Source organism: Phocoena phocoena, chromosome 15, assembly GCF_963924675.1.
Source record: "Phocoena phocoena chromosome 15, mPhoPho1.1, whole genome shotgun sequence".
Lineage (NCBI taxonomy): Eukaryota > Metazoa > Chordata > Mammalia > Artiodactyla > Phocoenidae > Phocoena > Phocoena phocoena.
Window position 1 is genome coordinate 5,710,204 of NC_089233.1, and position 13,922 is coordinate 5,724,125.

The 13,922-nt window shown below is 42.7% G+C and overlaps 1 protein-coding gene across 3 annotated transcripts in view; it reads left to right on the plus strand.

The window, feature by feature from the left end:
* Positions 1–13,922, plus strand: part of TRRAP (transformation/transcription domain associated protein) — a 109,222-nt gene that overhangs the window by 73,008 nt on the left and 22,292 nt on the right. For 2 of the 3 annotated variants that reach the window (XM_065893133.1, XM_065893131.1), the window contains 6 exons: positions 2,703–2,894; positions 8,126–8,321; positions 8,975–9,240; positions 9,814–9,914; positions 11,208–11,409; positions 12,644–12,808. In XM_065893133.1, coding sequence (XP_065749205.1) covers positions 2,703–2,894; positions 8,126–8,321; positions 8,975–9,240; positions 9,814–9,914; positions 11,208–11,409; positions 12,644–12,808 — 1,122 coding nt within the window. Of the gene's footprint in view, positions 1–2,702; positions 2,895–8,125; positions 8,355–8,974; positions 9,241–9,813; positions 9,915–11,207; positions 11,410–12,643; positions 12,809–13,922 lie in introns of all 3 variants that reach the window. The other variant, XM_065893132.1, reaches the window with a different exon arrangement.

A 13,922-nucleotide genomic window follows, 5' to 3' on the forward strand; every position in this document is an offset into this window, starting at 1 on the left:
GGAGTTCGGTGCATGACGGGAGAGCAGGCACAGAGGTACAGTTTCCTTTCTCACACTGGGAAGCCTGTGTCAGGGCATCAGAAGTTATGGTGTCAGACAGTGCAGCTGTGTTGTCTGAACCCCACGTCGTCGTCGTCGTCGTCATCGTCATCATCATCATCATCATCACTGTCACCACCATCATCACCATCATCACCATCATCAAAGCCTTGGGTGGTCTGTGAAAGCAGCTATTCTTGTTGCTCTTTATTTTTTCCTGCATCTGTACCCTTCTGTGATTTTCTCCCTTGGCCCCTTTTCTTTGCTGCTGCTCCTCAGTTTTTGACCTTTTCTATGTGGTGTCAGTGTTATGGGGTTTAGGGGTTTACACTATTGTCCTGTTCTCACCTTCCCCCTTTACCTAGTAAGGGTTTATTTACAGTCACACCAATGATTCTCCTTCCTTAGTATGGAGATTCAAAAGCACATTGAGATTATAGGCCACTTTGTTTGAAAGGATTAACCTAAAATTTTAACTTGTATTGTGGATACCATGCTTATTTTGTTACTTCTGCTGCTTTTAAACAAAATGCAAAAGATCGAAGAACTGAAGTAGTCACAAGCTGTTAACTCCAGAGTGGCTACAGAGCCCAGGGTCTGGGCTCTCAGGATGGGACCTGGGAAATGGCTCACCTGATATAGGAGCTGGTGTTACTCTGAGAAATAACCAATCACTTATGTAGGTAAACAGAAATAAATATTTTGCTGACAGGTTGCATTTACAGTTGATTGTTCTTTATTCTGATAAACATTCTCCTTTATTTTATCTCGGTGTAAAAATATTTATATTATAAATAAGTATTTATAGCTCACTCTAATGGTTTCTTTTTCTCCTTTCCAAGGTTTCACTTAGCAGGATATGTGCAGTATCATACCGTCCATAGGTCTGACAAATGAACTTCTTCTTTCACAAATTCTTGATTACTTTCCCAAAATTTTAAAGCACTTACTGGTTAGAAAAAGCTCAAAGTATATTAATAAGCACTCTGGGTAATCTGCAGTAAATTAATTCCAAATGGTCTTGATAGTACTAACTTATTTACTCATTTACCAGTATTTAAAAGAAAAAAAATCAAATTACCTTTCTTTTTCCTCCTGGGTCTTGCGATTATGGGGCTGCTTGTAGTAGTTCATTTCTTGGTTTGATTTAATAAATGGGGTAATTTTTTTCAGTGGAGGAGAAATTAGAAGACAGGCCTTTGTTCTTAATGTTACAGAGGGCAGGTGTGATTGACAAAAGTCTGTCTTAAATAGTGTTTAAGTCCAGAAAATGTAAGATTTTAGGTGTAATTTTAGAGGATCATATAGGAAGCAGATGTGTTTACAAGGTTGTCTCCCTGAATTTCTTTATCACCGGATTACTGAGAACTAAGAGGGGCCATCGATGTGACTCTGCTGTGAAAAAGTCAGATGTCAGAAAACAAGGCCAGGTGTTATGTCAGTGCATTATTATTACCATCACTGCTCTTACATCGTTTGTACAGAGAGCAGCATGGGACTAAGACGTGTGTAATTTCTATGGTTACTTCCCAAAGGTGCTTCACAATGAATGTCTCATTGATCTTGTTACAGCAAGTCCTATAAAATTCTTTTAAGAATATCTCTATATTCTTTCATTTTTTTATACACAAAGAGATTATTTTTGAAAAGAGTTTAATTTTTTAATTTACATTTTTAAAAATGCTCTGTAAAAGGCTGATAAAATGCAATGAGTTCTAATGCCTTCTTTAGAAAGTGGTGGGCAAACACAGGTGCTTTCCTGGGCACACCTGGATCCTCTACCTGGGCTTAGGGCCAGTGGGAGGAAACGTGATGGCTCTGGGCTCTGTCCACTTCATCAGAACTGATAACCAAGATATGAGAAATCTGGGGGAAAGTTTATAGTAGATAATAAAGTGCGGCTTTTAAATGACAGTAAAATTTTATTTTATTTATTTATTTTTTTTTACCATACTCGGGCCTCTAACTGTTGTGGCCTCTCCCGTGGCGGAGCACAGGCTCCGGACGCGCAGGCTCAGCGGCCATGGCTCACGGGCCCAGCTGCTCCGCGGCATGTGGGATCTTCCCGGACCGGGGCACGAACCCGTGTCCCCTGCATCGGCAGGCGGACTCCCAACCACTGCGCCACCAGGGAAGCCCTAAATGACAGTAAAATTTATGAATGTTCGCTCATATTCTTATAAGCCTGAATCGCTGCCTTCAGCTTCCTTATATAATGTGGAACAAGTTAGATTAGTTTCCCAGGATAACAGTGTGAATTGGAAACAATTCAAAATTATACTGATATTTCTCAGAGAGGAGATGAGCACATATTTAATCCTTTGAAAATTCACTGGCTGACTTTGTACGTTATTCATCTGGTCCGTCATAATGGTGTTGATCGGTTTCCCCTTTCTGGAACTACTAGTGACCTTAAAGCAAGGAGTCTGTGGCACCTCCATAGATAGAGAGATTGGCCACTCATTGGTATTCGGCAAAGGAGAGTGTCCAGAAAAAATCTAAAGCATGATGACGTCTCTAAAGAAAATGAGTATCTATTTATAGCTTAATTTCTGTTTATTGCTTTGCAAACTGGCTACCAAAAAATTGACTTTACTTTCTGACTCTTTCCACTGAGAGGAAGTATACCCTTTGTTTCCTATGTGATATTCTTCCATAACCAGGTAGAAGTAAGTTGTCCAAAGGAGATGGCGTGGAAGGTCAACATGTACCGTGGATACCTGGCTATCTGCCACCCTGAGGAGCAGCAGCTCAGCTTCATCGAGCGCCTGGTGGAAATGGCCAGCAGCTTGGCCATCCGCGAGTGGCGGCGGCTGCCCCATGTGGTGTCCCACGTGCACACACCTCTTCTCCAGGTGGGTCCCTCATAGCAGAGCTCCTCCTGTCCAGGCTTAGGTCCATAAGCTGAGCTGGACGGGAGAGGAAACTCCTTCCACTTGTCGTTTCCCATTTAAACTCATCCTCGGTGAAAGGAAGGCCAGAGTCAAAATGGAGAGGACTAAAATGTTGCGTCTCATTTTTGGTGCTTCCAAGGGATTTAAGTGACAGAAGCCGTCCCACAGGAGTGATCTTGATGATTTTCATTTTTGCTTTAGGAATATTCTTTAATGCCCACTGTACCACCATCAGTGTGATGCCACTGTTCAGTCTGAAAAGGTCTCTCCTCCTCTTGAGACTCTTAAGACTGCGGTGAAATAGGCTGTGCCTTGGCTTCTTCCTTTGTATATCGTCTTCACCATTTCTGACAATTTGTTCAGCCACACTAGCCACCATTCAGTGGCTCAGATCTAAAGGGTCTCTCCCCACGGCGCCTTGTGCACACTGCCCTTCTCCATGGAACATGCTTCTTCCCATCCTCCCAGCCCCAGTGCGCGCGCACACACACACACACACACACACACACACACACACACACGAAGGGCTGGGTCAGCTCTTGGCTTCTTTTATCTGGCACCTGGCATGGAGCAGCTCCCAGTGTTATTGAATGAGTAAAACTATAGGCAGAATGGTCATACTTTTTTCCTCTTGAAAGAGTAGTTTTGAGCCTTAAACTGCTATGTTGATTTTTATAGTGTAGTTTTTTATAGATTTTTTAAATGATATAGTTATTTATTAATATACTTAGATTATTTTGTCATTGTCATAGTGAACCACAAGTTCATTGAAGCAATTAATCGCTTTGTTTTGATATTTTTCCTTTTTGTATCTATTATTTTTGGCTTTTTCTCAAGGTGTGCACTAAGGTAGTGTTATTTTGCAGGTATATAACATCTCTAATCTAGGTTATTAAGATATTCTAAAGCCTTTATTTAAAGTGGACTTTTTCTTCCACATCCTCTAAAAGTGCAAAGATGGGTTGCATGTCGTAGCTGTTAGGAAAAAAGTTATTGCATGAACATAGGAAAAAGTTGCCAATGCAAGAAATATTGAGAATGACTGAGTATTATTATGGATGAATGACTAAGTATTACTATGAATAATACAGTTGTGAATAAATAGAAATTATTGTGTGGTTATATATTCAAAGTACAGAATATAAAATGCAGTATTTCAGACAATCTTGATTCAGGAATTTTGGAAGTGAAATTAAAGGCAGTTTCTCTTCCACTGCTGTGGTCACGGTTGATACTCAGTTATTTGTTGATTAGTTTGGTTATAAAGCTGACTGCATTTAGAGAGATGACTTCCTCCCCCAAGTAGCACTATCAACCAGCATAGCTGAGAAATCTTATAGAAAACAAAGACATAAGAATGATTTTATGGAAACGATTCAGTTTGATCATTCAGTAACTATTAATTTTAGGGTCTGAGGAGTTTGAGGAGGTAGAAAGGATGAGCTCAGAGAAGTGTTTATTTTTAAAAAATGTAAGTACCTTTTTTCGAAACGTATAAACGTTAAAACAATGCCTAATTTTTTGAAATATTTATCATGTTTTAATAAGTTATAAAATAATGTATTTCGAACTACAGCTTGTGTCTGTCCCCCCTCCTCCTCAACTACCACCCCTCAAAAAAATCACTGAGGGGAAAAGTTTTGGTGCTTTTGCACAGCAACATTCCTGTCTAACTGACTCCAGGACCCCAGACTTATGATAGGGATTTTAGATGGTGCGTCTACCCCTTTGGCCTACTGAAAACACCAGTACTGGGCTCCTGGATCAGCCACTAGTCAGGAAGAAACACAGAGTCTGAGCGCTGTTGCAGAGGGAGTGACTCTGCTGTCATGTTGTCCAGAAGAGCAGCATAAGGGCCTCTGAAGTTTTACTTCTTCATAGCAGCAATGGGCACAACGGGGGAAATTGTTAAAACCAACCTTTCACAACTCTGAAATTTAAAGATTTGCAGTAATCCAGGAAGCATTTAAGAAAAAAGCTGTATTTCAGTAAGAATAGCAAGGTTTGTGGCATTTAACTGTCCTGTTCCCATTACCCCTCTCCCCAGCTCTGCCTTGAAAGCCAACGGCTTCCAACCATAGTAGCTGTGAAAACCAGCCTAGCAGCCACCAGTGGAAGACAGTACAGATTTAGAGACCCCCCCAAAAAAGAACCCAGCCCCAGAATGCTGGCACTGTTTAACCAGCACTACAGCTCCTAGAAAAACCCTATTCACAGGGTTTGTCTCTATTTGACCTGACTCAGAGCTCGCTCAGTGGAGAAAGTCATATGTGAGAGCGTTTGTCAAAAATAGTCCCTGGCAGTTGTTTAATATCACAGCTGCCTGAGGTAGCAACACCAGTCCCAGGAAAGGGAAGATTAGAGAATGAGATGTCTTTATATATTGTGAAAAGCTTTAACGTATTCCTGGGAATCTAGAAGACCACATACACATACATCCTGTGCACACATGCTCAGGAGAGACTTGAGAAGATTCTAAGCTTTCACCTCTGGCTGACCTTGGGGCTCTGTATAAGTGGGAAGTAAAGGCTGAGGCAGAATTGAAGATTGCCTGACTGAGGGATGAGGGCATGCTGCAAAAGGCACACAGAGCCTTATCATTTCAGGTCTTTACGGAAATCTCTGTCTAATCATTTGCTGACCAGTAAGCTAACTGAGCAGAGACTCTAGTGGTTACATTCTACAAAGACTACAGACTTTATAGAAGTAGTTCAGGAATTTTTTTTTTTTTTTTTTTTTTTTGCGGTACGTGGACCTCTCACTATCGTGGCCTCCCCCGTTGCGGAGCACAGGCTGCGGACGCGCAGGCTCAGTGGCCATGGCTCAACGGGCCCAGCTGCTCCACAGCATGTGGAATCTTCCCGGACCGGGGCACGAACCTGCGTCCCCTGCATTGGCAGGCGGACTCCCAACCACTGCACCGCCAGGGAAGCCCAGTTCAGGAATATTTGAAAAAGTTTTATCTGACCTGTAAGCACATGAAAAAAATGCTCAACATCATTAGTCATTAGGCAAACGCAAATCATAACCACCGTGAGATACCACTTTATACACATTAGCATAGCTAGAATGAAAAAGGTAATAGCAAGTATCGGTGAGGATGTGGAGAAAAATGGAATCCTCATATGTTGCTTGTAGGATGGTAAAATAGTGCTTGCTCTTTGGAAACAGTCTGACAGTTTCTCAAAATATTAAACATGGAATTACCATAGGCTCAACAATTCCACTCATAGGTGTAAATCCAAGAGAACTTAAAACTTATGTCCACAAAAACCCGCACACAAATGTCTATAGTGTTAATAGTCATAATAGTCAAAATGTGGAAATACTCCAAATGGCCATCAGCTGATGAATGAGTAAATTAAAGTGGTACTCATGCAGTGGAGTATCACTCAGCAGTAGAAAGGAATGAAGCACCAGCGTGTGTTACAGCGTGGGCAAGCCTTGAAAGTATGCTAGGTGAGGAAGCAAGACAGAAGGCCACGTGTTGTATGATTCCATTTATATGAAATGTCTAGAATAGACAAGTCCATAGAGATAAACAGATTAGTGGTTGTCACCTTCTAGGGGAGGAAGAGTGGAGAGAGGCTACCTGGGGGCTTCTTTCTGTAACTAGATAGGGTTGATGGTCATATAGCTCTAGGACAAATATACATGGTTGCTGAGTTACAATTTTTTGACTTTATGATGGCGTGAAACAATTTTTTGACTTTATGATGGTGTGAAAAAACATATATATACAATCTGTATTCAGTAGAAACCATACGTTGAACACTGAATTTTGACCAGGCCAGCGTATGTGGTATGATACTCACGTGGTGCTGGGTAGTGGCACCAAGCTTCAGCTCCTGGTCGGCCATGCAGTCACGAGGGTCAACAGCACATGCTTACAGCTATTCTGAACCCATACAACCGTTCTGTTTTTCACTCTCAGTACAGTTGTTACTAAATTATAAGAGAAAGTCAACACTTTAGTATTAAATAGACTTTGGGTTAGAGAGTGTGAATGTTTGAAAGCACATTCAAGTTGGCTGGGCTAAGCTAGGATGTCTGGTAGGTTGGGTGTGTTAAATGCATTCTCAACTTCAGGTATTTTCCACTTAGGATGAGTTTATTGGAACATAACCCCATGGTAAGTTGAGGAAGATTTGTCCTAAAAACTACTGAACTGTACACTTTAAAAGGTGATTTCGATGATGTTTCAATTATACCTCAGTAAAGCTGTTATAAAACAAATATCCCATTGTTCTATTTTCGGTAAGCTTTTGGTGGAAGGATGAGATAAAGGTTTCAGAAACCGGAATGTAATGAATTAAACTTAAATGTAATGAAGTATAGATGGAAAGCATAAATTCCTAAATTTTTAAAATTAAGATGAAACAGAAGGATACTGAGTACTGAACTTGGTGCTGTGTTTGGGGATTCAAACAATTTAAAACTTTCTGCCTCCAAAGAGAATTAGGCTGGAGGGAGGTGACATAGCCATAAGAAGCAAAATTTTAAGAGGGAGTCTATGATTCAGTGCCATGTGGTAGGACAGAAAATAAATACAAGGATTTAGAGAAGGGAAAAATCCCTGTGGGAGAGCAGAAGGTGAAGCTTGACAGGTAGAGTTTGAATAGGCTCGGAATTGTGGCCAAGGCCTCCCCGTAAGGAGAGGGCACCATAAATTTGGAGCCAGCAGCACATCTGGGGTTTAAAGGGTAGTGACCTGGACAGATTTATAGGGATGTGATGAAAATGCATGTATCAGCCCAAAGAGATCATTAGAACCGTCTTCTGAGATGCTTGACGTGGCTCCGGGCTTCAAATGTTCGTGGAAGTAAAGCTTGAGGGCAGGGGGACCAGGCTGTTCTGGTCTTAGGCATCGGTAGACAAAGAGCCACACTTAGCTGGTGGCAAAGGGAACAGGAAAAGGATAGTTATGGGGGGGCGGGGGGAGTCGGTGTTCTCCAGGCCCCAGTGTCACAGCAGCCACAGAGCAAAGGTGTTAAAATGGGGGATGGGGACAGGGACCACGTGAGTAGCGTTTGAGGTATGGAGTAAGTTAAACGTGGCATCTGAGGCGCAGCGCTTCCTTTGGTAATTGAATCGTGAGCTCTTCACAATGAGGATTCCTGACTGACTCTGGTTTGTTATCCTCCTTCAATCTTACTGCTCACTGTGGAATCTCTTACGCTGGTCCCTTTTAGGCAGCCCAGCAAATCATTGAACTTCAGGAAGCCGCTCAAATTAACGCAGGCTTACAGCCCACCAACCTGGGAAGGAACAACAGCCTGCATGACATGAAGACAGTGGTGAAGACCTGGAGGAACCGGCTGCCCATCGTGTCTGACGATTTGTCCCACTGGAGCAGCGTCTTCATGTGGCGGCAGCATCATTACCAGGGTAAACCTACCTGGTCCGGCATGCATTCATCATGTAATTTTCCAGACACCCCACTGTTCTGGTTTCATGTCTTGGTTATGTTTTGTTGTTTTTGTTTTTGTTTTTGTTTTTTTTTCTTTTACCGGATTTTCTCTTTTTTGGCATGGTAGATGGTGGTTGTTATGACAGGGTAAAGATGAAGGTGGTGAAAGATGGGAAGAATTTCCCCCTACCTGTTCCCTTTTTCCAGCTAAAACAGACGTGCTGCTGGACACTGTTGCACCAGGGGCGCAGGCCAGTGGGATCACAGCCTGGGTTGTGGCCCTCTGTGTTTTGAAGCCCCCTGAGGGAGAGCTGCGCTCAGGTGGCAGCGTGTAGCCTCTTTCGCCTTCCCTGGTCCCCTCTGCTCTTCCCCTCAACCTGCCAGGCATCTGTTTGTTCAGAGCGACCTTCATGGTTTAGTCAGCCAAGACGGTAACACCCAACTCAAGAGTTAGTGCTTCTTAGATCTTCCTTTTGATACAGAATACGAGGAAAAGTAATGAGGGTTTATCACAGAGCTTCCCATTGCATAAGCCATGTGTGTTTGTTTTTCATTTTTTATTTAAGCCTTATTGTGGAACACTTTGAAAAATGTTTGACATGGACTGAAAACTCAATTCTTTGCTCTCTAGCTATTGTAACTGCCTATGAGAATAGTTCTCAGCATGATCCAAGTTCAAACAATGCTATGCTTGGGGTTCACGCATCGGCTTCAGCAATCATCCAGTATGGAAAAATTGCCCGAAAACAGGGACTGGTCAACGTAGCTCTGGATATATTAAGTCGTATTCATACTATACCAACCGTCCCTATCGTGGATTGCTTCCAGAAGATTCGGCAGCAAGTCAAATGCTACCTGCAACTGGCAGGCGTCATGGGGAAGAACGAGTGTATGCAGGTAGAGTGCCAGCTGGACCCCGTGCCTGCCCGCCCACGCCCAGGAGGTCTGGGGAGGAATGAAGGGTCCATGTGGAAACGCCTGGTCCCGACAACAGGGAAAGAGGCTAGAACTTTACAAACACAGCTCTGGTCTTGGGGAACAGTCCTGCCAAAACAAGAAAGGGACAGGAAGCCGCTTGAGTATTTGAATGAATTATATGTGATGGTCTCTATTCTACTTGGTTAATGTAGTTACGGAAAGAAAATTAAAAACTGCAGAACTATGAGGGTATATGGTAGATTTGGGCTATGTTCAGAGGAATATTAATAAAAACAATGAAACTGACTAGATATGGTAAAGCTTTGGAGAAAATAATACCATTATGGTGTCTAGAACTGAATTTGCATTTAGTGATTGAGTTTAAATACTACTTGTTAGTCAGCAAATATTCATGGTGGGCAAGCCTGTTGTCAATTTAAAGTATATTTGTCAATGACCTTTCGGAGTTGCTACATAGATCAGTATTTTAATGAGGTTTTTATATTATTGTCTAGAAAATTCAAGAACTTTTTTTCTGTTTTTAATAAACAGGGCCTTGAAGTTATTGAATCTACAAACTTAAAATACTTCACGAAAGAGATGACGGCTGAATTTTATGCACTGAAGGGAATGTTCTTGGCTCAGATCAACAAGTATGTATGTTATATAGGTGGAGGGTAAGAGAAAGACTCATCAGATTATTTAAATAGTTATTTATAATTTGAAGCCAATGTGAAGATCAAGCTAGAAATTGATATGACTTAGTGACAGTTGTCAGGGATGATATTTCAAATATTGCACCTCTAGGAAGGTAATAACTTGCAGCAAATTGACGGGCCAGCTTGAGTGCAGTACTTAGAAAACTTTTTAAACATGAATTGCTTGAACAGAGAACTGCTGATTACATGGATTCGTTGCCCCAGTTTCTCAGCATGCCATTTTGGAACAGAGTTGATTCCTTTTTTTTTTAATAAATTTATTTTATTTCATTTATTTTGGTCTGCATTGGGTCTTTGTTGCTGTGTGTGGGTTTTTCTCTATTTGCGAAAAGCAGGGGCTACTCTTCATCGTGGTGCGTGGGCTTCTCATTGTGGTGGCCTCTTGTTGCACAGCACAGGCTCTAGGTGCACAGGCATGTGGGATCCTCCTAGACCAGGGCTCGAACCCGTGTCCCCTGCATGGGCAGGCGGATTCCTAACCACTGTGCCACGAGGGAAGCCCCCAGAGTTGATTGCTTTTATGGAGATGATTCTTGCTTTAGAGCAGGGGTCAGTCAACTGGAAAACAGTATGGCAGGTCCTCAAAAAACTAAACAAAAAAGTATATGGCCCAGCAATTCCACTCCTAGGTATTTACCCAAAAGTGTTGAAAACAGGAACTCAAGCGGGTAGTTGTTCGTGAAGGTTCACAGCAGCACTGTTTACCATAGTATACTATACTGTTACTATACTAAACAGTTTACTATAGTAAACAGTATACTATACTGTTTACTATATAGTCAGAATATCGAAACAACTCAAGTGAATGGATAAACAAGATGTGGTGTGTACAGACATTAGAATATTATTCAGCATAAAGAGGAATGAAGTGTTAACATGTACTATAGCGTGGATGGACCTCAGAAACACAATGCCGATTGAAAGAATCCAGACAAAAATATCACAATGTATGATTCCATTAATAAAAAATGTGCAGAGTAGATAAATCCATAGAGACAGAAAGCAGGTCAGTGGTCACCAGGGCTGGAGGTTGGGGGCATGGAGAGTGACTGCTTCATGGGTCGGGGTTTTCTGGGGTGATGAAAATGTTTGTGGCCTACATAGAGGTGGCAGTTGCACAACATTTTAAAGGTACCAAATGCCATGGAACTATTCACTTTAAAATGGCTGATTTCATGCTAAATGATGTTCACCTAAAAAATTTGTTTTGATTTTGTGTCTTCACAGGTCTGAGGAAGCAAACAAAGCCTTTTCTGCAGCTGTGCAGATGCATGATGTGCTGGTGAAAGCTTGGGCCATGTGGGGCGACTACCTGGAAAACATCTTTGTGAAGGAGCGGCAGCTGCATCTTGGAGTGTCTGCCATTACCTGTTACCTGCATGCATGCCGGCATCAGAATGAGAGCAAATCAAGAAAATACTTAGCCAAGGTGAGACTGAAAGAATTAGCTTTGACCAAAGACCACCCGGTAGCCTTTAAGTTTAGATGAAAATTCAGCAACTTACTGATCTGTGCTGGGCATGAGGCATTTCTTCATGCCTTACCTCTCATTTCCCCTCACCTTTTGAAGTATAGTCCACAGTTCTACTTCAAGCTGAAAAATGGAGGCCTGGACATACTTGGAGTCAAAGGACTTCTAAGCAGCAAAACTGAACCTAGAGTCTAGGTCTTAGGACTCAAGTCCAGTGTTTGCTGTGGGACCTCACATTGGACAAAGATTCCTGCAGACTGCTGAGGGGTCTGCCCAGAGAGCTTACCTGCTAGACTCCTGTTAGATTCTGATCTCTCACCTGCAGGGACCATGCACACAGTCACGGAGCCTGTCAGCTCTAGTCACAGGTGACGTTGAATCCCCTGGTTTCTGCACACACTGCAGGGTGAGGTCTCAGTCACCTGCAGTGTCATCCGCGGGACCCCCAGTACAGTGCCGGGCACAAGGCCGGTATTGACCTGGGCCCAATGGGGGGCCGCTTGAGCCCAAGTGTCCTCCCCAGTATTGAGCCTTCTCAGCCCTCTCGGGAAACACATCAATACAACCCAGACTCCATTCTTGCAGAAACTTAAGAATAAGTTCTGCTTTTATGTTTTATCCATTAAAGGTTAGGAGTTTTTAGAATTCCTTGATTTAACATCAAAATTTGGATTGAACGTCAGCACCTAGTAGTTAAAGCCGACTATAGAAACAGACTGACTGTAGTCACACCAGGAAACCACCTCACTGTCTTGACTCCAGGTTTGCTTATTTTTAGATGTTAATTGTTTCAGACGTCCCTGGACACCAGGCTGCCAACACGGGGCCTACCTGATACTAGGGTGGTTGTCACCTGGGATCTTTAGCAGAAGCCCATTTTGTTCTGGGGAGATTGCAAGTGTGGAGTAGCAGGCTGAAACCCCTTGGGGTCACACTGGCCACCACTAGTCAGCCGACTGGGTCAGTTACTAGTGGGCATTAAAGCTAAGTCTGGATGAAAGCTATATTTAAATTTTCAGTTTTATTTATAAGATTTACGTTTAGGTTTAGCAATATTGTTGGGCCTTTTATAGATATTTTCCCACAATGCCAGTGAAGTTACTCTATGTGGTATTTTAATGTGGGAGGAAAGGTCACTTGATCAGAGCCTTAGAATTTTCATTCAACTCTAGAATTTTCCCTTCTGTCTTAGGTGCTGTGGCTCTTGAGTTTTGATGATGACAAAAATACTTTGGCAGATGCCGTCGACAAGTACTGCATCGGTGTGCCACCCATCCAGTGGCTGGCCTGGATCCCACAGCTGCTCACCTGTCTGGTTGGCTCCGAGGGAAAGCTGCTTTTGAACCTGATTAGCCAGGTGGGAATAGCAAGGCATCTTTGATCACAAAAAAATTGTCTTCATCTCACATCCTTTTTTTTTTCCAGAAAGGAAATGCGCATGCTCAAAGAGAGATGGGAAGATGTACACAATTAGATATCACTTGATAAAAAGCACAATTGAAAGTGACTGAAGAGTATATCAGGGTTGGCGTGGAATAATCTGCTAGAGTTACAGTATTAAAATGGCCATTTCTTTCCTTGAACGTGTTGCCACATAAGATACACGTAAAATAAACATTTTCTTAAAGTATAAGGTCACTGGTGAGTACTCAGAGTTACTCACAGTGAGTGTGTATCTGGTTGATACTTTATGGCTGAAATCCCATCGTGTGCTAGTTGCTCTTCAGAGCTTCCCTTCGGAAGAAAACTCAGCCCAGTTGTGGTATTTATTGCCCTTTGTACAGTTAGTTGTTCAGCCGCAGCTGTCGAGGCTGCAAGTTGTGTGCACTGGGTGGGCTTGGGGAGTCGGACAGACTGGGGCCCGGGGTCCTGTAGAAGGGCTTTCATTACCCTTATTTTGAGAGTGGCTCCAGATTGTCCCTCTCCTGCAAAAAGACCGAGAGGGGAAAGGCCTGAACAATAGAGATTTGGATACAGTCGGTCTGGGATCGAGTGCCTTTGACTGTGCTGCTGCTTATAAAATTACAGAGTCATATATATAATTTTCACACGTGAACAGCGTCGTCACCAAGCATTTGGGGACATGCTACTTGTTCATCGTTCTGTCTGTTCTTCACATGTGGTGCGTCATCTGCGTGGTACCCAGAAGTGGTTTTATTTTTCCCTTGAGAGCTTGCAGCTATGTTCCTGGGTACTGACTGTTACTTCGCCTGGAGTTGATCTGTCAAGGTGTAGACTCCCTTTATTTGGTATTGTCATTCATTGAATATCTCTTAATGGACGTTAGCCAGCCACCCTGTGGCAGAGCTGGGTAATGTCTGCTCAGCCCTTTTGAAGGAGCCATATAACCCCAATTTGGTAAAACCGGCATGTCTTACCTTAAAGAGCAAAAGTTCAGTCTCCTCCTTCCTGCAGTTATGCAGAGTAAAGTTACTCGCTAGTGAGCCTTGTTGTCAGTTAGAATCAGCTCA